Genomic DNA, 22,236 nt, shown 5'->3' with positions numbered 1-22,236 from the left:
CATGAGGACCTAGCCATGGAAACAAAACCTGCAATTCTTAAACAGCAGTCCAGTCGATTGCTTCGCTTTGGCTTTGAACCTCAATCCATCCAGTTCCATCTTCTTGACTTTCCCCTTTCAGCTTCTTCTTCTTCTTCTTCTCTCAAATCTTGTCCACACATGAAGCTGCCGCCGACGCCGGCGCGACGGCGCATGCTGCTCGTGTTCGTGGCATGCCTGCTACTTGCAGAGGAGCTTGGTGGTTTCAGCCAAGGAAGGAGAATGGCGGAGGACGAAGAAGACGGCCACTCACAGGCGTCTTCGGAGGAGCAGCTGTATGAGCTGCCGTTGCCAAGAACGCGAGGACGGCCTCTCGTCAGTGCTCCCAGCCCGGCGGCGTACGAGGCTTCCGACCGGCCGGTGCCTCAAGGCTCAAACCCTCTGCATAATCGATGAGGTTCTTGTTGCTCAATTTCCTCTTTGCTTGGCACGCACACTGTTAGTGCAAGTTCATATACAGGAGTGTAACGGGTGTTAATTGTAGCTGTAGCTTATTTGAACGCAGAATTGCAGATGAGAGGAACGCTGAACAATGAGCTTGCTTTTCATCCTTTCTTGTGTGTGGGGGAAAAGCCACAAATGTATACTTTCCGTGATTTCATCACGTAGTTTGTGTACATACATAACAGGAAGAAAAGATTTGCAATAAAAAATAGTAAAGCAAATATTTGTAATAAAATAAGAAAAAAGGTAAAAAGATGGTGTTTTCATCACAAAATAACAGGAAGATTTGCAATAAATAGTTTGTACATACAGTGGAAAAGGAAGCAAAGATTTGCAATAAAAAAAAAGATGGTGGTTTGCCGTGGAGGGCGATTGGGCCGGAAGCGGGCCAGGGTCGCAGCGGCCCGTTATCCTTCCACCGTTGGAAGCGGGCGGTACTCGCTGCTCTGTGAAGCCAGCCTCACGCAGTGCCCGCCACTCCAGGTGCAGGGACGCTCGAGCCTTCGACCAGGCGCCCATGCACACTACTCAACTTGGAACGGGCGGCCCGCATAGTGCAATCCACAGGCCCAGGCCCAAGCGCAACGACCAGGCATCCACGCCACCTTAATGCCCCCGCTCGGGTGACAAGCCACCGCTACTTGGCTCGGCGAGACGGCTTGCGCGGAGTCCGTATTTAAGCTGGGGTTGAGCTTGTTGAATTGGCGAGGTGGTACTAAACTGGTGCAGAGTGGTATGTTTGTCATCTTCTCTGAGAAAAGGGAAAGAGGCTTCTCGTGTTTTTTGTTTGTGGCCTTTGTGAAGAGGATGGTTGGGCTTTGGCCCCCCTGTTTCACAGTAATTAAGAGGCCTGGTCCTTGGAGCAGAGGTACTACTCGGTGCCTGTGAGATGTGAAATGGTCAAAAATGGATTTCCGTTTTTCTTGCACAAAGTTGTAGTGATTTTCTGCCATTGATTGTTCTATCGTATGTTTGTAACATTGAGGCAAAAGTTTTTTCAATATCGAGAGCGAGAAACATCATCCGGTTCCAAGAACTGCATTTTCAGAAATCAGAATGCACTAGCAATTTCAGTCATACACTTTGCTCAACCGCAAGAATATCACCATGTCAGTTGGGAGGGATCTGTCATCTGGATTATGAGAAGCCAGGACATGAGAACCACAGTTTCAGTTTGCATGTGGAAGACGAAAATATGTATTGTCGTTACTAATAGAAACTACCATCCCAGATCTGAAAATTACCAGCTACATCAAATGACAACTACTGAAATGTGGGGGCAAATTCAAGGCCAAATCGCCCAATTCAGTTTTTTTTTTTTTTTGCATATATCACAATAAACATTGGAGCAAAGAATTCAGCATATGTCACTGAAAATGCAACTCCATTCCTGTTCCTCCCAAATATCTTCTTCCCCCATAAAAAATTATTACATTTTCGATCTTTTCTCATTCTTGCCATGTATAAATGCTATTTGTTCTATTTTCTTTCAACATTGTATTGCAATCGCCACTGCATAGTTAAATTAGTGGATATCGTTTCTGACAGTTTTCATCCGACTGCAAGCATTCGATGCATCCAGCAGCCTGCATGCATGCGTGACCCCTGCTGCAGCGATGCAGCGTGTCTTGTGCAAAAGGTAGCAAAGCCACCCTGTAAAATGATCACCTCATGCTGGAGCAAATTTCCGTTGCCACTTTGCCACAAACTTCTTTAGAATTACAATCTTTAACAGTGCATTTCGTGTACGGTTAAATTAGCAAGATCCACGTATCTGAAAATCTGCAGGAATGCCATAAATCTATAGAACAAGATGTTTTATATGGACCAAATCAAGGAATCAAGTAGAACAGACACACCCAAAAAAAAAATTCAGAGAATTACAGAATCCAACAGCTATTCGAGCCACGCACTTTATGAACACAACCAACACACAATGCAGGGACGAGGAGATCTTGAATGCCCCACCCGGAGGAACACACGCACGCACAGCCGGATCACATGAACACGCAAGGAAACTAGATCAAGAAACGGATCAGATCACGCCGCGGAGAAGAGGAGGAGGAGGAGGAGGAGGAGGGAGAAGAAGACAGGTTCACATCTTGGCGAAGGAGGCGGAGGAGCCGGACCGGTCGTAGTAGTACTCCGGGAGGGCCTGCGGGCGGGAGAGCATGAGCGGCCGGTCCTTGGCCTCCTCGGGGTCGTAGTCGTCGCCGTCGTCGTCGGCGGTGTGGAGGTGGATGCAGGCGCAGCGCTCCATGGACGCGAAGAAGGCCGACGCCACGCTGGCGCCCACCCAGATCGCGTAACCCTCCAGCTTCTCGTACGACAGGATGCCGCCGCCGCCGCCGTTGCCGCCGCCATCCATGGCCGCCCGCTCGCTCGTTCTTCGCCGGAACGTGGAAAGGGGAAGCAGGGGAGGGACGGTGGCTATTTCTTTCGGTTTGGCTTCTTCCTTTCTTTGGTGTCCTAGGAACAGTTGGCGGTTTGTTCTAAAGTTGGTAAAGGATGTTGGGAAGTTGGGCAATAGGGGAACTTGAGAACTTGAAGGCTCACATTGGGGGAAAAAATGAATTTTTTTGTGTTTATTTGATACTACCTCTTAAGTCTTTCTAGTCTCGCTTAAATTCATTTATTTTTAATATATATAATTTATATATGTGTCTAGATTCATTACCATACATATAAATTTAGGCAATACTAGAAAGACTTATATTACGAAACGGAGGAAGCAAATGGTTAATCTAAATAGCTAGCATGAAACTACAGACTGTTGTGTTTGTTTTCCCACAGTAAGTGTGTAAGGCCAAATTTCAATAAATGTTCAGTGGAAAAAAAATAACAACCCCTCTTGTTATAAATACATGATGTGGGGATAAAATTCGGCCAACCTTATGAATCTATGATAATCAATTCTACATAAAAGTTAGTCTGAAAAATTTAATGAGTTTACGATATTCAGATAATATTTTATCAAGGCAAATATGTGCATCTATTTTTTGGGGTTTCGAAATAAACATCCGTGTAGTTAATATAATTATCAAAGTTTCTAATTTCAACTAAATATTGTCCTAAAAGTGAAATATTTAGGTTGGAATTCCAATTATGAATAGGACTGCATTGTATAGTTTGATATTTTTTGTATTCATGTAGAACACTACTTCTTGTTTCGGATAACAACACAATCTTCAAAAGCAATATACTATTAATATAAAAACTAAAGAAATGTTTAGTGCTTTATTCGTTCTAAAATATAAATATTTCTAGAATTCAAAATTTGTACTACCTCTATCACAAAAGACTTCATTTTAGCTTCCAATATTTGTTCCGGAGAGACTTAATTTTTTTTCAGCAATTATTATATTGAGATTTGGTAAAGTAGTAGATAAATATATTGTAGTTCGGAAAAGTAGTGACAAATACATCTGTGTTTGAGTGAATGACATTTTATTCTCTGTAGCTTTGTAACTTATATATGAGGTAAGCTAAAAATAAAAAATCTTTTTGGATGAAGGAAGTACAATAATACAAATATTTCTACACTGATTTGCACTATTCCAATGATTTTAACTTTTCAGAGCCAATGGGGTGTTCGATAAGAGAATTTAATCAATTTAAAATACAAAAAAATGACTACTGATATAACTTAAAAAAGAATGCTAAGGAACTAAGAAATTCTTATATTTTAAATATAGTTAGTACTTTTAGGACTCATTCATTCACATTAGGGGTGTTTGTTTCCTTCCAACTTTTTTCACATCGAATGTTTAGACACTAATTAAAAGTATTGAATATAGACTATTAATAAAACTCACCCCATACTTTAGACTATTTCGCTAGAGGAATTTATTGAGCCTAATTAGTCCATAATTAACGAATATGATGCTATAGTAAATATTTGCTAATTTGGATTAATTAGGCTTAAAAATTTGTCTAATAAAATAGCCTTTATTTATGCAATTAGTTTCATTATCAGTCTATATTTAATACTCCTAATTAACGTCCAAACATCCAATGTGATATTGACAAAAAAAATCTCTTATCCAAACAGTCTTTTATTATAGTATTTTAAAAGTTAGCGATAGTAATACTTTTAAAATTTAACCTCAAGCGTATCTAAAAAGACTTGAACTTTGGAGCCGGAGGCAGTAAAATCATCCATAGCGACCACTCGTAGGGAAAAGTAGCTCAAACCAACAAAACAAAAAAAAAAGTCACCCAAATTTAGCCAGCGCCGCGTGTTTCCGTCGTCTCTCTCGCATGGCGCGAACTCGCGACGCCCCGGCGGCAGTCACGTGGCCGTCAAGCGGACGGGACGAGACGAGCCGAGCCCAAACGACGAGGCAGATAAGCCGATAAGATCGCGAGACGCACACAGCGCAACAGCTCTCCCCTCTCTCTCTCTCCCCTCCTCTTGTCGCCACCGGCACACTACCATGGCGTCCTCCTCCTCCTCCTGCCTCGCCCCTTCGCCGGCGGTGCCGCGGCTGCCCAGGGCGGCGCGGGTGGTGGCGTGCTCTGCCGGGAGCGGGAAGGGGAACGGGGACGGCGGCGGCGGCGGCGGCGGTGGGTTCTTGAGCGCCGGGCCCAAGGCGGTGGGCGGCGTCGCGTGCGGCGTGCTCGCGGCCTGGGCCGTCGCGTCCTCGTCCAGCCCGGTGATTGCCGCCGCCCAGGTTGGTAGCGGGTTTCCTCCATCCCATGGCTTCCTCTATGCATTGTTGGGGATTTTCCTTCGCTAGTGTCGTGAATCCGACGATCTTTGGAACGGAATGAGAGAGATATAGGCTGGCATTTCATTTTCCAGGAGATGCTTACCGAGAGAAATGAATTGATTTGCAGCCGTTCTATCCCAGTCTGATGATATGCTTAGAGTAAATTAAGAGTTAAAAACACTGGGATAAAGGAAAGGAATGCACTTAATTTGGCTGGATTGCCTGATCGAATCTAGTTACCGTCCGGTGTTGCCCTTAATTACTCTTCCAATCACTTATAAGGAAAATCTGCTGCTGATTTCTTCGTATAAGTCCATTCCTCAACGTAAGTTCCATGGACACGATTACCTAAAGTGACATGTCATCTAAAAATATTTGAAAATAGGATAAAACACATCTCTCTCAATGCATAGTTTCATCTATCATTATTTCCTTAGATACGTATAAGACACAAACTGTCTAGGTAACTCTGCATACAAGGTTTCATCTCCTTAAAAAATATCTAATTAATACGTTGTCATATCATCAAAAATGTCTACATGGCACTCTATTTATTGCCCTTGAAACTCTTACTGAGATTAGCCTAAGAGATTGGTTAGAGCGGTGTGAGTTGTCTAAATGTATGATTTTTTTTTCCTTTGAAAGAGGATGCTTCATGCCTTCTGTGTAAAGAAAGGTGCTGTAGGTCTTAGAGGATGAATGAGCAGTAATTCTTGACGAGAATTACCACAATGTCTGATGTTAATCGCTGCCACACTGGCTAACTGATATGGTAGTAGTCTATTTATTATCTATGGGAGGGGAAGCCTAATTTTAGCGAATGCTTTTTACTCAATGTAAAACAAGAAATTCTTATCTTGATTACTATGGCCGTGCTTGTGAATTCAGATTTGCATGCACATGAAAGAAAATTGGTTTTTGTACATATCTGGAGAAGATGGTTACTATGACGGTGCATTTGAATTCTTTTTATTTTTATCTTTTTGGGTTTGGGAATTTGAATTCAGATTTCTTTGAAACTCATTCTAGCCTCTGAGAGTTATTTTCCTTTTGTTTAATGACTTTATTTGTTACTAAAATTACATCATTCCCTGTTTGCTCTGGTTGTTAGAGGTTGCCTCCACTGTCCACAGAGCCAAATAGATGCGAGCGCGCTTTTGTCGGGAACACAATTGGACAGGCAAATGGGGTTTACGACAAGCCACTTGATCTTCGGTTCTGTGATTACACAAACGAGAAAAGTAATCTGAAGGGAAAATCTCTAGCTGCGGCATTGATGTCCGATGCAAAGTTTGATGGTGCAGACATGTCTGAAGTTGTGATGTCCAAAGCTTATGCTGTGGGGGCAAGCTTCAAAGGTAAAACTATAAACATTATTATTCAGTTTTTCTGTTATTCATCATACGTTTGCTGCATCATTTCCAAAGAATGATGCTTTCAAATGTGCCTTTCCATTAGTTATTAGAACAGTGGAGGCTTATATCCCAAATGTTTCCAGGAACGGACTTCACAAATGCAGTGATAGACCGTGTCAATTTTGAGAAGGCAGATCTCCAAGGGGCGATCTTCAAGAACACTGTCTTGTCAGGGTCAACCTTTGACGACGCCAAAATGGAGGACGTCGTGTTCGAGGACACGATCATCGGCTACATTGACCTTCAGAAGCTATGCACCAACACTTCCATCAGCGCAGACTCAAGATTAGAGCTGGGCTGTAGATGATTCACCGAATTCGACCGTTGCACAATCGTTATGTGAATGTTAACAGCGTCCGATATGTGAATGTTAACACCCGAATCGGTAAATCTGTTCGAAACATTCTAAGAGTCGCAAAAAGTTAAATGCCCAGTTTATAGAGCCTACCTGAGTCATTTTCTTCGATATGTATCTCCAAATATCTGTACATCTTTTCTTTCAATATGTATTTACAAACCTCTGTACATCATGCATATTCAGCAAGCAATCAAATAGCACTACAGCCACATTTTGACAACACTGTACTCACAATTTGTGCAAAGGGGAATAACATTATGCATCTTCCATACATGAGATTGCTCACAGTTCAGTAATGACATCACTGATGGTTTATGCATGATTTATTCCATTCACTATAGCAACACTCTACATTACCAAATATTTGTGCTTGCTTTCTTGCCTGCTTGCCTTCCTGCCAACTCTTATTGCCTCCTGGGTTGGCTCCTGGCTCTCTTCGAGCTTCTGCCATGGCCATGCATGCACATTGAGTTCTTCTTCATCTAGTATGATGGCCCCTACAAGGGCGGGTCGATGATGCTATTCGACTACTATATATAGGCCATGGAAGGTAGGCCATGGCGATGCCTAGTGCTAGCTGCACCGTCGTCTACATGGCCGGCCCGTCGCCGGGCACCTGCCGGTGGTGAAGGTGGTGTTGTCTTCTTCTTTCTTTCTTGGCTGGGGATCGGACACGGCGTTGCTGGTTTCTTTTCACTCGGTGTCGTTGCCGGAGTCGATGAGGCAGGTCTCGACGCCGCCGGTCATCCAGAGGAACCAGGCGTAGCTGCTGCGGTGCTGGCTGCTCTGCGGCTCCTCGTCGATGGCTCTGGTGAACATGTCCTCCGCGCCGACGAGGTCGCCGCGGGCGTGCCACATGAACAGTGCATACCTCCTCATCGCCTCGCCGTCCACCGGCTCGGCGGCCACGGCCTGCTTGAAGTAGTCCTCCGCCCTGTACGTACGTCACCGACATCATCGTTAATGGTGAGCGGATGTGGAGGCGGCGTACGGCGGAGCGCGACGTCGACGACGATGAGGTGTGCTACCTGTCGAGGTCCTTGTCGAACTGGTACAGGAGCTGCGCGTAGTTGGAGAGGAGGAGCGAGTTCACGTCGGCGGCGGTGGCGATGATCCTCTCGTACGCCGCCTTCCGCCGGTGGACGCGCGCGATGTCAATGATCTCCTGCAGGCCGTCTTCGTCGACGAACTCCGGCGTGTCCTCGTCGCTGTGCATGATGCCGACCCTGGACCAGAGCTCCGTCTCCATGTCCAGCTCCACCAGCTCCGGCATTTCGGCGTCGGCGTCGACCTCGATCTGGTCCGCGTCGCCGCCGTCGTCGGGTGCAGCCTTGCTGGCCGCCGCGGACGCCGCTGCAGACGCCTCGACCTCCTTGGCCACCTCGACGACCGTGCCGATGCAGGACGCGACGAGGCAGAGCAGGCCGACAGCGAGGTCCGGCGACTCGAGGTGCACCTTGCGGATGACCCACGCCATGGCATCCCCGGCGCCGCGCGCGGCCTCGGCGGCGCCCCCGGCCGCCGCGCCCTGCACGGCCTCCACCGCCGCGACCAGCGCCGCCATTCCGGCCGCCCGCGGCACCACCCCGCGCCGCACAGCCTCCAGCTTCCTCTTCGCCTGGATCGCCCGCAGCGACGCCGGCATCGCGGCCATCGACGGGGGCGGCGGTGGCACGTGCCGCTGCTCGTCATCCCCGCCCCCGCAGCCCGCCGCCGCCACAGGCCTACAGAACCTCCGTCCCCTCCCCCTCATCTCCCCCACACCCGCGACGAACGCCACCGCCGGCGGCGCGCACCTCGGCATGCCGACCACGATCGCCGACGGCGTCATCCCGACCCACCCAAGAACGCGACCGCCCGTCGGTTACGATCCGACCGAGAGCCTCTCCCACCAAAGGCGGTGCGGAACGGAGACCTTGGCTGGCTGTGGTGGGGAGGAGGGCGCGGCAATGGCGGGGGGATATATAGCCTGGGGCGTGACCCGCACGCCTCGGCGAGGGGAGGTGTCCGGTTCTCCATGCGTGCCTTGCGCCAGTTCAGCTCGGCTAATTTCTCGTCTGCCCCTCCACTCCATCGGCCGCGCGGCACTCTCGGCGCGCGTGGAAGGTTAGGCCTTTTTTTGGCCGCGCGCGCGTGGGCGCCACCACCGTGCGCCGTCGAGGACCAGGCTGGAGGATGCCGATGCGTGCGGGGAGCAGTGGCCGGAGCGGAGGACGGAGGGCGCGCGCGGCGCGCCATTTGAGAAGGAAACAAACGGGAAAAGTGGGGGCAAAACCGCAAAAGAGCAGCGCATTTTGTACTGCCGTGCATCAGCATCAGTACCGGAGCTGAATATCCATTGGAATTATACAAAAGTAAAGGGTATAAAATTTCAAATCGAGAGGAAAAAAATGTACTTTTCTGGTACCAGGTAAAATGATTTTTTGAAAAAAAAGTTGTTAAGAAGGTGCCCTTAAAATTTGTCTAACAAACACAAATAGAGTGACATAGTTCAAATCAACCTCTTGAGACAATAATCATCCGTAAACTTATCATGATTCGGTGTGACGGTGTTATTGTATATGTTGTTTTTGTAGTTTTTGTGTATCTTGCTTCCAAGTTCCAGACAACATATATCTTTAGAGTATACGATAGGTGTAATATGCTTTTTACGTATATTGATAGGGAAAAAAGATAAGAGAATCACACCATTTGACGTGGAATTGCTTGTCTACATCGTGCACGATTGAATAATGTTGTTGACATCAAAGATAAGATATGACTTGGCATCTATGTCTTGAACCAAAAAATTAGTTGTGCACTCGGATCCATAAATACCTTTGTCGTTTGGCATAAATATACAACCTATATTCATCACAACATTAGCATACGTATACGTCTATACGAAGACCCAATAAGGAATACTAGATGCAATACTTTTCGTGAGGTTCGAAATCATCATGCATACCATATAAATCTGTGCAAAATCATAAAAGGTATAAACTTCAAATGAAAATTAGGATACACATGTGAAATTTTCATTCACATTCTTTTAGAAAAAAAACATAATTTTAAGGTTAATTGTGAGAGATATTTTAATCATAATTTATTTTTCAATATTTACTTTCATATCAGTAAGCATGCCTAAATAAAATTTTCTTTACAAATAATTTTCCAATCACTAATTGGTCATTATACTAATAAGTACCTACCCCATATCGAAATATATAATATATTTTTTAATTAGGACAATAATTTGATGATAGATTACTCTAATGTGATATCATTTTTATAGCATAAAATTAATATTATAGATTTGTAGTCGAACTTACTTTCTTATTATTATATTTTTTATCACATGTGGGATATATTAATAGAGTCTTTAGTTAAACTTTTTCCGGGTGAAACGAAGTATATATTCCCCGTTTCATATTTAGATTTAGATTTATATATGTGTTAATAAATCAAAACACATATACAAAACATAAACATTGATATAAGGATAAATATAGAAAAACTTAAAAAGTTTTATAATTTGATATGGAGGTAGTATATATTTTGAAATGCATGGAGTACGGAGTACTCTCATATATAAGAAAAACGACGGGGCTGTATGCAGTGCGTTCATCTCTTCTTCAGCTCCACTGCTCCTTCCGCCCGGTCATCGGAGTCCGGGCATCTCGCCGCCGATGCCACGTGGTTGAGGGCTGGGCATGCCACGCCGCGTCCCCCCTCCCTCGGGCACGCACCGCCGGCGTGCCCTGCTGCGGAGGGCGTGATCCAACGCAGAGGATGCCACGCGGCGGGCAGTGGCGCCGAGGACGCGCCCCACGTGTTCGACGAATTGCTCCTGCGAGGCAGGGGCGCCTCGCGCCCTCACCGACATCGCGCGTGAAAGCCCCGCGGCCGGCCATGGAGGTACTTAACACGATGGTTGAGAATGGTGTCATGCCTGATTGCTTCACGTATAGTAGTCTTGTGCATGGATATTGTTCTTCAGGGCGGTCGAAAGAGGCTACTGGATTTTTTTTTTAGAAGATGTGCAGGGATGGTGTTGTTACTTATACATCGCTGATTTTTGATTCTATGGTCAAGAGGGTGCTGAAGCCTAACACTACTACCTATGGTGCCCTGGTTCATGGGTATGCTTCCAAAGGTGCTCTTGCTGAGATGCATGGTCTCTTAGATTTGATGGTACAGAATGGTAAGAAACCTAATCATCATGTCTTCAGCATACTTATACGTGCATACGATAAACTAGGAAAAGCTGATGAGGTCATGCTTATATTCAGCAAAATAAGGCAGCAAGGATTTTATTCCGAATGTCGTGAACTATGGACAAGTGATAGATGGAATTTGCAAATTAGGCAGAGCAGACGATGCTATGCTTAATTTCAAGCAGATGATCGAAGGAGTAACACCTAACATCATTGTTTATACCTCCCTTACTCATGGTTTGTGTACCTGTGACTGAGTTAATTTTTGAAACGACGAGCCAAGGCATCTGTCCAGACAAAATTTTCTTTAGTGCAATAATTGACAGTCTCTGTAAAGAAGGGAGGGTTAGAGAATATAAGAAACTCTTTGACCTGATGGCACATCTTGGTGTGAAGCCTGATGTCATCACATACAACACACTCATTCATGGATATTTCTTGGATGGTAAGATGAATGAAGCAATGAAGTTACTCACTGGCATAGTCTCAGTTGGGTTGAAACCTAATAGTGTTACATATAACACTTTCATTAATGGTTACTGTAAAATTAGTAGAATGGAGGACGCATTATCTCTTTTCAGGGAGATGGAGCGCAATGGTATTAGTCCTGATATTATTTCGTATAACATAATTCTTCATGGTTAATTTCAGTCCGGAAGAACTGCTGCTGCAAAAGAACTCTATCTCAGGATCACATAAGTGGAAGCAGCTTGATCTAAGCACGTACAACATGATCCTTCAAGAACTTTGGAAAAAATAATTGCTTTGAAGAAGCAACTTCGGATGTTTCATAAGCTATGTTTTGATGGACACAAAGCTTGAGACTAGGACTTCTAACATTATGATTCATGCCTTGCTTAACTATGGCAGAAAGGATTAAGCCAAAGATTTGTTTGCTGCTCTCTCTCTCTGCTAGTGGTTTAGTGCCAGATGATTGCACCTACAGGTTAATGGTAGAAACTCTTATAGAACAGGGGTTGCTAGAAGAATTGGATGATCTATTTCTTTCAATGGAGGAGAATGGCTGCACTGCTGACGCTAAACTGCATAGTTCGAAAGTTGCTTCACAAACGGGAGGTAGGCAAGGCTAGGGTTTACCTGACCAAAATTGATCATAATAACTTTCACCTTGAAGCTTCCACGGCTGAGTTGCTGGTATTGCTAGTTTCTCCCAGAAAAGTATCGCCTTGTTCTGAAAAGTATCCACGTTTGATACTGCTTGCAGTTACACCGTTGTAACTTTTTTTTTAAGATAATGGATAATGGATAACCTGGTCTTGATTTTAAAAGAAGCTATAGCTAATTATTACAAAGTTCATAGTTTGACACACCAATTGGCTTGAACATGAAGATAGAAACAAGAGAAAACAGTAGGCACTAGGCACTGCAAGTCTTATTCAATTCTATTGCTTAATTTCTAATCAAAGTGTCTAAAAACTTACATAGCCAAAGTCTTCAACTTTCAACAAGCAGCAAAAATGGCTTTCTCATTCTCTTCATATTTTTATAGGTGTGTCTATAACCCTAGCTAATAAGTTACCCTAAAAATGAACTACAATATGATTTAGGTATGGCTTTGTCGAAAATCACCTCATTTCTCCAAAACCAAAGAGCATAATAGATTGCAGATGCTTCAATTAACATCAATTTTTTTAACATGTATACTTTTTCCACACATCCAATTTCCACCCAAATCTAACAAAACTACTAGACATCGTTGATGTTCTCGCAGAACTTATTATATAAAGATGACACTATGGTCTGCGGGCTCGTTCGCAATCGACTACGCCTGTTTGGCTAATGAGCGCTCGCAAAACGAGAAAAATAATTAGTGTATGATTAATTAAATATTAATAATTGTAAATCTGAAAAAATAGACTAATCTGATTTTTTTAAAACAACTTTTATATTTGGTAAAAGTACACCATTTAACCCGCGTCGAAAAAAAATATAAAAATCACTCTTCGTGGGTGTGTTTGCGAACGCGCCCGCATGATCATGTTTAGACTGACGTACATACCAAGTGTGTGTTTTACTTTTCATGAGTAGAGCGGTGTGCTGTGCACTTTTTTTTTTTTTCCTTTTTCCACGTACAGGCTAGCCTAAATTTCTAAGCCAACTTTTATAGTGGGCTAATATTTTAGCCCACGTGTTAGATTCATGTTATCTTTCGGCCAAGAAGAGTGCATGTGTAGCACATAAAACTTTTTTAATATATACTTTTTACATAAAACTTTGGATATACAAACTGCATACTATAAAATTTAACTTATACGTAGAAATGTTTTGGACTAGAAAGATGAACTTTTCACTCGTAAACTTTATACACTATTATCAGCAAATAATAACTAAATACAGAAAAAAAAAGAAGTTGGGCTTCGAAAACTAAAATATAATTACCATTCAACCTTTCTCCATATACCGTGCAGCGCCAGCGGCAGAGCTTATAGTGTCACATGACATCGATGATCTTTTGTAATTTCCATTATAAACAGATCATTTCTAATATATATTTATGAAATAATTTAATAATATAATAAATGTGACACCGATGACGTTAAATCATAACTCAACTCATGTCACGAGTGTTCATGTCACGAGTGTTCGCTAATTAGTCTTGTCACCGGCGTCTACCACTAGAAGCTGGAGAGAAGAAGGGCAAGCCCCAAGTCGTCACATTAGTGTTACTTCCCATAATTATTTTTCTCGCATTGTACACGAGGGGTGCGTTCGAAGCATATCATTTGCAAAAGCTGATTAGCAACACAGAAAATAATAAATATAATTAGTATATGATTAATTAAGTATTACTTATTAAAAATTTGAAAAATAGATTTATTTGACCTTCTAAAATAATTTCTATATAAATTTTTTTACACGAAATATATTATTTAGTAGTTTGAAAAGCATGCTAACGGAAAACCATGAGTAGTTCATCAAAACAAGGTGAAACGAACGCAGACGAAACAGTGACGCGGACGGTCACTCATGCCATGGGTCCAGTCCAGGCTTGAATCCACAGTTAGGTGTTCAGTTGGCAAAATTTTTTTGGCGGAAATATCTCATCGAGCGTTTGATCGAATGTTAGAAGAGGTTTTTGGACATGAATAAAAAACGAATTTTACAGCTCGACTGAAAATCGCGAGACGAATATTTTGAACCTAATTATGTCGTCATTAGCACGTAGTGGTTACTGTATCACTTATGACTAATTATACACTAATTAGTCTAAAAAATTTGTCTTCCAATTTCTCCCAAAACTATGCAATTAGTTTTTTAATTTATTTATATTTAATGTTTTATTTAGATGTTTAAAGATTTGATGTTATGTTTTTAAAAAAATTCAGGCCAGCCGAACCAGCATATGCCGGGAGGGACGCTCGCTGCCCACCTAACGTGGCAGACACCACCAACCGTCTCCGTCCGTCCAACCTCCCCGGGATACTCGGTGGCCGCGACGGAAGCTGCTGCGTCCGTGGCTCGCGGCTGATCGCGTCAAACCGCTCGTGTCGTCGCCGTGCGCAACTGCCTTTTCTCCCGCAAATTATTTATGGTTTTTTACGCGCAATATTGTCCGAGGGTTAAATAGTATACTGTTTTTTTAAAAAAAATTATATAGAAGTTTATTATAGTAACTTCGTAGAATAGATTTTGAATTTTTAATAGTTATTTTTATCGTTTATGCTATTAGATAGTTATCGGAAAAATTATAATATGTTTTGTCGACCGAAAACAGTTAATGCATTAAAGGTTGGAGACATGGATATATTTGAAATTTTCAAGCTATCGATGGATAGCAAATATGACCTTCGTGAAAGTCCCATGAAAAACTATAACGGTGCATATGTTGTGTGTTTTAATGTGAGCATCAAAATTTGAACACCGATGACTAGTAGTAGTATTAAGGCTGTGTTTAGTTCCCAAAAATATTTTAAGTGATGTCACATCGACGTGTACGGTAACATATTTAAAATATTAAATATAGTCTAATTACAAAATAAATTTCAGATTTTAACTGGAAACCGCGAGATAAATTTTTTTAGTCTAATTAATCCGTCATTACCACATGTTGGATACTATAGCACTTATGGAAAATCATATATTAATTACGGTTAAAAGATTCGTTTCATGATTTTCCCCGTAACTATATAATTAGTTTTGATATTTATATATATTTAATGTTTTATTTAGATGTCCAACGATTCGATGTGATGTTTTAGTGAAAATTTTTTGAACTGAACGGACCTTAGCTCATTGCTCTTAGCACTCTGTCTGTAATATCTATCGTAATGAGACTCCAGAATGTATTCGGGAGATGCTCCCCACTGATGTTCGGTAATCAATAGATATGCCTGCATTATCTCAAAAAAAAACAGACCTAACTCACGAGGAAAGTTGGCACGTCGCTTTCTGCGAGGGCGGGGCACGGCGCGGGTAGCGACTGCGAGACAATCCATCTACCGTTCCTGCGTGGCGACGTGCTGTACCGCGCTGTTCCGCGGCCACTTGCGTGACGAGGAGATCGTCCGGCTGATCGAGTTCCTGACAACGAAAGTGCCACAGCCATCTTTTCGTTTATGTTAATACTTGTATGGTAAATTTAATTTTAAAACTTAAATTTAAAATTAAATTAGATTTTTATAGTATTTTTTTTCATCATTGCTTTTAGATCACAAGTATATAAAAACTTACCTATAAATTATTTTTAATTATCAGTAATTGGTAGTTTCGATTGTACCAATTTTAGCCGCACAAGCTATCGACGCTACCTGAGCATAGCAAATGGACGGATGGTCACGAGGGAAAGGTATCTATCTATCTTCAACCCCACCAACCTTGTGGACGGGTGACATGGGCCAAACGGCCACGAACTAAACGGTCAGCTTTGGTGCTGACGGCTGTGGCGCTACTGGTGCCCTAGCCGTTCAAGATGCCTTTCATGGTTATCTCGTGGGTCAGCAAACGAAATATTTACAGATAAAAAATATAGATAAAATATTTATATAAGTATTTTTAACCGGTCTGGAAATAAAAACTAAAAAATCTATGCTAAAAAACTCAAAAATCAACTACTAAAAGTTTAAATTTTATGTTATAAATATAAGCAGTAGAAAAAATATGTTGTTTACAAATCCATGGAGGAAACCTTTTCTTTTTGACAAAATGAGAGGTAGGAGGAAAAGAAAAGAGAGCTCCCATGAAAATCTGTTCGACGATTTCGTTGTTGACCCATGCTTGCTGGAGCAATAGTAGGTTTCGCTTTCACATTTATGCAATTATAGTTGTATAGATCAATTGGGTTTCTTTCTGGCTTGCAGTCATCTTCTCCAAGCCAAGTTGCAAACACACACACGTCAGGATTTCCTTTTTCTTAGCTCCAGGTTTTCAGGTTTAAAATCTGGCTTGTCATCTCTTCAATGAGTATGCTTTGCATCGCATCATCCGCACATTCAGAACGGTACATGGAGAAGCAAGCCCCACATAAACTGGGGCATGAAAAAATATCTTCAGACAACAGAACAGAAACAAGATCATTGGCAATGGCAGTAAGAATGGCAATGGCTCTCTTGCGCCGAGGACGATGAAGACGACGACGTGCAGGGGGACAGAGGCTGGAGCGCCGGAAGGCCACAGGCTCGCCGGAGCTCGTCGTACCGGCGGAGGTCAAAATCCTGGGCGCGCATCAGCCGCTTCTGCTTCGCCGTGAACCGGCCCTCGAAGAAGCCCTCGAAGGAGGGCTCCTTCTTGGTCCGGAGGAAGAAGGCGTAGCCGGCCATGAAGTACATGGACGTCACGTAGAAGCAGATGGGCTCCATGACGTCCCATGAGAGCTCCCAGAATGTGAGCCTCATGAAGCCGGCCGTCTGGATGACCAGGTAGGTCAGCCCCAGCCACAGCTCACGGCGAACCTGGAGCGCCGCGGTGCGGTCAATGTCGACTTTCCGCGCCTCCATGGCCCTCAGCTCTTCCCTTGCTGGGTCATCCTTGGCGACGGGTAGGGTTCGCGGGATCGGTATGGCCTTCTCAATTGCTTTGACAACCTGCAATGGTGAAATAGAAAGAACAAAAACATTTCGAAAATTTACTTGGTTGCTCTTCTTTTCAACGGAGAACCATCAAAGAAAGAGCCATATTCCACAAGACAAAATTACAGCCATGAACGCCGAATCACTTTTCAAATGGCTAATTTTTCAAAGGGAAGCGCAAGATGTTTTTGTATTTCCACCACATTGCATATGTGTTTTCAAGAGTAAAATGATTATTTGGAACTGAAGGATAAAACAAATTGCTTAAAGAAAAGAACCCCACACCGAGTCAAGGGGCTCGGTTTGTGCAAGATAAGATTGTTTAGTTGGAGATAGAACATATGCTGAACAAGCTCAACCTCTATTTTAGACTGTAAAATATGAATTGATCAGTTCCAAGACTTAAGTAGTAAACCGTGCAAAAAAGTTTTTACCAAAAAACAACTGTGCCATGTCCACCACAACCACTTGCATGGGGTAAATTACCAAATTGTCTGACTAACCGCACTTGCATGGAACAAAACAAACAGTACATAGTACAAAAATTATGCTACCTACGAATGCTGTGACCTAATCTGGATCAGATCGCATGTGACAATGTCCCCCTTTACTTTCGTTAGGTCAGGACATAAGAAAAGTAGATGTGTCATAACTTGTTAGCCGTCCATTAGTCTTCTATTATTCAAAGATAGGTACGTGGCTTATGCAGATATTAAAAAACGTCTTTTTTTTAGTCCCGAGAGTTTTGATGTCCAGCAAAGAAAGCAAACAGTTGTAGCAATAAAAGAGATCTACTTTCTACTTTGATGCAGTAAACATGAAAGAATGTCAAACAGTAAGAACAAAAGTAAGAATCAGGTTCTGAAAAGTCTGCAGCTATGTTAATTGTCTACTGTAAAATCAGACTGCTCAATTAATTCACATTTTATTGTTGTCTACTCTCTAACTTCAGGCGATTCCCATTTGCTGAACCAAAACTACAAAATTTTCCGAAGTAACTTTTACCAAACAGTAAGTCACTGACAAGGACACCACTATAAGCCATCCAGTGTTACGGTTACCAGAAGGATCCGATCTAAAAACAACATTCAATTCTACCAGATGTAATGAATTGGATATGGAGCAAATAGGGGACCATCTAATGGTACAAAATTGTTTGATATGTAACTGACTTTCAGTTTTGGCACTCAAATTTGTTAGGAGGTGTCATAATTCATAAAGTCCACCACCACTGGCATGTGGTGGGGAATGCAATGGACCTTAGATGCGAATCTTCTGCCATGCAATTTAAACATCATTTTTATACTATCTGTTGTGCAGCCCATGCCTTGAAGAGAAGGTTAGTAGTCTCCGATTGGCGTTTTCATGACATGACTCTTATATTGCATGATAGAAAATCCAGTTGAATACTAAGAACTATGTGAAACAATTCTGTAATAATAGCAGAGGGAAAATAAAAGTTGAGTGTGTGCTGGATGATGACTACAAATATGCATCCTTCATTCTAAAATTTTTGGCTGCCATAGGTTAATTCTCCTCATGTCCATTAATTGGAGATCAAAATTAAAATTAGTTTTCAATTTTTCTTTCTGCTCCCTCGGGTATAGATTTGAGGGGCTGAAGATTAGTTTTTTTTTTTGGGTTTGGTCCATCTGGTTTTGTGAGAAGAAAAGACACTCCCATGTCGGACGGAGTAAAAATCCCCAAACTTTGTGTGTCAACTTCTCTTACTACCGTTTAAGAACAGCGCCCATTCTTTCATTCTTTTCCTGTTGGGAAACATACAAAGAAACACGCGAAAATCTCATCAGATCTCGACACTTCTGAATTCTCAACCCGGTCACCCGGACAAAAAAAGGAAGAAATTTTAACAGAAAAGAGAAGAGAAACCAGCGTGTATCTCTCTCTCATGAGATGCTAACTGCAAAGCAAAACTAGACCGAGAAGAGACGGATCAAGCGGCATTAAAGCTGGTAGATTTGAAGCTGAGGAGAGGGAGGAGGTGAAGATAGTACCATCTCGGGCCTGAGGAAGACGGTCTTGCCCAGCACGATGACGGATCCGGACTCGTCGAGGGCGCGCGCGACGGAAGGGCCGGCGTCCGGTCCGGCGGCGTCGCAGCAGAGGCGGAGGAACTCGGCGTACGGCACGGCGCCGGCGCCCGACGCGCGGAGCCTCGCCCGCGCCTCCTCCATCTGCGCGGCGCGCAGCACCTTCCGCGCCTCCGCCACCGTCAGCCCCGCCGCCGCCGCCGCCGGCGGCGACGGCGACGGCGACGGCGACGGCGACGGCGACGGCGGTTCCTCCCTCACCGCCGGCAGCTGCTGCGGCGGCGCCGGGGGCACCAGGCCGTCGAGGTTGATGCGCGGGAACGCGACGCCCAGGTCGCGGATCCGGTCGGCCAGGGGCATGAACCCGCGGCGGTCGGGCGGCACCGCGGCGGCGGGCCGGAACGCCGTCTGCTCCTGCATGAAGCGGCGGAGCCCGTACGCCGGCGTCGCCCCCGCCGCCGCCCTCGACAGCCGCTGCGCCACCGCCTTCCTCAGCGCTGCGGCCATCGCAACCTCCGCTCCTCCTCCTCCTCCTCCTCCTCACCTACCCTTCTATGCGTCTCTCCACGGAGCACGGAAATCGAGGAGAGCAATCAAGAAACGGGGAAGAAATCGAAACGCACGGGGGTGACAGCTCGTGGGGGATTGCGGGGAAGAAGGAGCGAGGCGTGGAGGCTATTTATACGCGGCGAACCGGACGCGACCCGACCGGGCCGGTCGAGGTCCGGTTCGGGCGTACCCGGTCGGAGGAACGGACCAGTACAAAAAAAAAATGTGTTCGTAATTTATTTTAAGAACACGGTACAACGCACGCACGGACACTCTCCACGGCAAACGCTACCTCTATGAACACACGCAATCGTAATTTGGCAAATCGGCAGGTCATTCTTTCTTTTATTTTTTCCCTTCGAAACACGATATAAATGTTGAGGCTAATATAAAGACTAGCAGGCTCGTTTCTATAAACGGTACACCATACCACATCTCGACGATTACGTCGTCCACTGTAAAATAATGCTAACTTTGTCCCCAGTCTAATGCTTCACCGTTCGTTCATGTTATTTAAAAAATTATAAAAAAAAATAGTCACACATAATAGACTGTTTATTTTTTATCATCTAATAACAATAAAAATACTAATTATAATTTTTTAAAATAAAACGGATGATTAAACGTTGAATATAAACAACAAAAAATGCACTTAGTGTGGAATGGCGGGAGTAATATTTATTCGTAAATATGATGGACGTTTATTAAACTATAAATAGTATTATTCTCACGTGAGGAGTAATTTTTTAGATACTATTTTAAATATTCTTTCAAATTCATGATATTTAATGAATTTGTTTGCACCCTCAATTGATGATAGTAAAGCGATTTGATATTTCTTATTCGCCTAAATATCCTAAAGATATCACTCGATTTTACTCCTTGTCGATCCTTGCTCCAATATTTTTCTCCTTGTCTAGGGATATGGTGTGGAAATTCTCGATGGTACTGACAAATAAAAGTAATATCGTTTCTAGTTATTGCTTATGTTTCTAGCCATATATAGAATTTAAATTTTCTAGTTTATGTCAGCGTCGTGCTGGATTCACAATTAAATAGTTAAATTTATAAATATGAAAAAATACAGGTATTTTGAGATTGTTTCTAAAAAAATGATATCATTTTCAATAGTTCTCATCCTACTCATGTCCTCCTTGTTGAAAATGTTTTCTAAAAATATTTTCTCCGATGAGAACGCCAGTGATAATGGTGACACTACTAGATTAGGTTTTGGCGGTGACTTTTGGGTGGGATGGGGACTTAAGGACGGGGGAAGATCGGGTATTTTGGGCATAGATAGATGGCCATGAGTAGAGTTGAACCAGCAACAAGGGAATGGCTAGGGCATGAGGAAGGCCATAGAGTTAGAAGACAAAGCCAACGGTGGTGTCTGCAGTGAGGAGAGGCGCAATAGAAAATGAAGAACACGGATCGGGGTACATCATTGCCTATACCAAGAAGGAAGAAAAATAGCCGGAGCCTGGAAGTGGCCTCATGAGGTGTTATTGGCAACTTTTGTAATGGGCAGGGTGGGAGATGGTAGCATCGACAACACCGACGCCAGTTCGATAGCATATAACTCATATGACTGCATACCGCCAGAGAGGGAGATAAGGAGAAAGGGATAAGTGCTCGAAATGTAGCAGAATGAATCTCAAAGCCATTATAACTATAAAAAAACTGGACCGAAATTTCTTTATCCGTACACAATTGAAAACTAGATATTTCAGTATCACAAATCATGTTACTATTCAACCATTCAGTACAAAAGGACATATAACTTGTACCGTGGTTGACAATGGGCCTGTTTGGGGAAGCTTCTACTAGCTGCAGCTTTTGTCAGAAGCTGCAACAATCCACAGCTTCTGAGAATCTATAGTTATAGATTTTGGAAAATAAATTAAGAATCCAGAAGCTGAGTTTAGGAGTTTTTCTAGATTTTCAAAAGTTGGCTACCAAACAGCTGCTTCTCAAGCTTCTCCAAACATGCCCAACGTGTTTCACAGAAAACCAGGTTTCAAAATTAAAACACAAAAGCTCACTTAGAAACATATATAGAGAATGGCATGTGCTGTAGATGGAGCCACGATATATACTTGTGCAACAATATCTTTCTGAAAGCCTTTCAATATTATCGGCTGTACTGGGAGAGTTTTTCTCTTGTTCAGTACTTGCTTGCTTCAGTTACGAGTATGAAATATGGTGGTCGTAGTGCATTCCGTGAAAGCAGCAGCGAAACGTGTGTCATGCTTGTCTTGCCAGTTACACGTGATGTGTATTTGTGGTATGTTTTGGCAACGTGTTTTTGAGGTTGTGTATAATAACTGACTTAATTGTGTTGAGGTAGGTTTCCACTTGGAAATAAGAAATTGACGTATGGATGGATAATATATCCTTTGATTTTAAAATGCCATTATTGAGGTGAGGTGAGGTCATCGGCAAGCAT

General features: G+C 43.3%; 4 protein-coding genes and 1 pseudogene across 4 annotated transcripts; 2 read left to right on the top strand and 3 right to left on the bottom strand.

The window, feature by feature from the left end:
* Nucleotides 1–2,264: 2,264 nt before the first annotated feature.
* On the bottom strand, nt 2,265–3,013 carry LOC102716249. The gene has a single exon (XM_015841778.1). The coding sequence runs from the start codon at nt 2,849–2,851 to the stop codon at nt 2,579–2,581; it is 273 nt and encodes a 90-aa protein (XP_015697264.1). The 5' UTR covers nt 2,852–3,013; the 3' UTR covers nt 2,265–2,578.
* A 1,816-nt stretch (nt 3,014–4,829) lies between these two features.
* Nucleotides 4,830–7,120, top strand: LOC102707809 (thylakoid lumenal 17.4 kDa protein, chloroplastic). The gene is made up of 3 exons (XM_015841556.2): nt 4,830–5,156; nt 6,307–6,553; nt 6,694–7,120. The coding sequence occupies exons 1-3, from the start codon at nt 4,920–4,922 to the stop codon at nt 6,915–6,917; spliced, it is 708 nt and encodes a 235-aa protein (XP_015697042.2). The 5' UTR covers nt 4,830–4,919; the 3' UTR covers nt 6,918–7,120.
* Nucleotides 7,121–7,202: 82 nt separating this feature from the next.
* LOC102707526 lies at nt 7,203–8,889 on the bottom strand. Its single transcript, XM_006662423.3, has 2 exons — nt 7,997–8,889; nt 7,203–7,902 (listed from the first exon to the last, which is right to left on the bottom strand). Exons 1-2 carry the CDS (start codon nt 8,797–8,799, stop codon nt 7,662–7,664), a joined length of 1,044 nt encoding a protein of 347 aa, XP_006662486.2. The 5' UTR covers nt 8,800–8,889; the 3' UTR covers nt 7,203–7,661.
* Nucleotides 8,890–10,728: 1,839 nt separating this feature from the next.
* LOC107305117 lies at nt 10,729–12,461 on the top strand (annotated as a pseudogene).
* Nucleotides 12,462–16,529: 4,068 nt separating this feature from the next.
* Nucleotides 16,530–19,879, bottom strand: LOC102706973 (calcium uniporter protein 2, mitochondrial-like). Its single transcript, XM_040528075.1, has 2 exons — nt 19,206–19,879; nt 16,530–17,205 (listed from the first exon to the last, which is right to left on the bottom strand). Exons 1-2 carry the CDS (start codon nt 19,746–19,748, stop codon nt 16,696–16,698), a joined length of 1,053 nt encoding a protein of 350 aa, XP_040384009.1. The 5' UTR covers nt 19,749–19,879; the 3' UTR covers nt 16,530–16,695.
* Between the last annotated feature and the right edge of the window lie 2,357 nt (nt 19,880–22,236).

The sequence above is a fragment of the Oryza brachyantha genome, chromosome 10 (genome assembly GCF_000231095.2).
Source record: "Oryza brachyantha chromosome 10, ObraRS2, whole genome shotgun sequence".
NCBI lineage: Eukaryota > Viridiplantae > Streptophyta > Magnoliopsida > Poales > Poaceae > Oryza > Oryza brachyantha.
This window is presented reverse-complemented; position numbering and strand designations above follow the sequence as displayed.

Excerpts from the sequence above, each read along its gene's own strand:
- LOC102716249 (XM_015841778.1), bottom strand. The coding sequence starts at position 2,851 with ATGGATGGCGGCGGCAACGGCGGCGGCGGCGGCATCCTGTCGTACGAG.
- LOC102707809 (XM_015841556.2), top strand. The coding sequence starts at position 4,920 with ATGGCGTCCTCCTCCTCCTCCTGCCTCGCCCCTTCGCCGGCGGTGCCG. Across the intron at positions 5,157-6,306 it reads CGGTGATTGCCGCCGCCCAG|AGGTTGCCTCCACTGTCCAC; the intron begins GTTGGTAGCGGG and ends TCTGGTTGTTAG. Across the intron at positions 6,554-6,693 it reads TGTGGGGGCAAGCTTCAAAG|GAACGGACTTCACAAATGCA; the intron begins GTAAAACTATAA and ends AAATGTTTCCAG.
- LOC102707526 (XM_006662423.3), bottom strand. The coding sequence starts at position 8,799 with ATGACGCCGTCGGCGATCGTGGTCGGCATGCCGAGGTGCGCGCCGCCG. Across the intron at positions 7,903-7,996 it reads TTCGACAAGGACCTCGACAG|GGCGGAGGACTACTTCAAGC; the intron begins GTAGCACACCTC and ends ACGTACGTACAG.
- LOC102706973 (XM_040528075.1), bottom strand. The coding sequence starts at position 19,748 with ATGGCCGCAGCGCTGAGGAAGGCGGTGGCGCAGCGGCTGTCGAGGGCG. Across the intron at positions 17,206-19,205 it reads TCTTCCTCAGGCCCGAGATG|GTTGTCAAAGCAATTGAGAA; the intron begins GTACTATCTTCA and ends TCACCATTGCAG.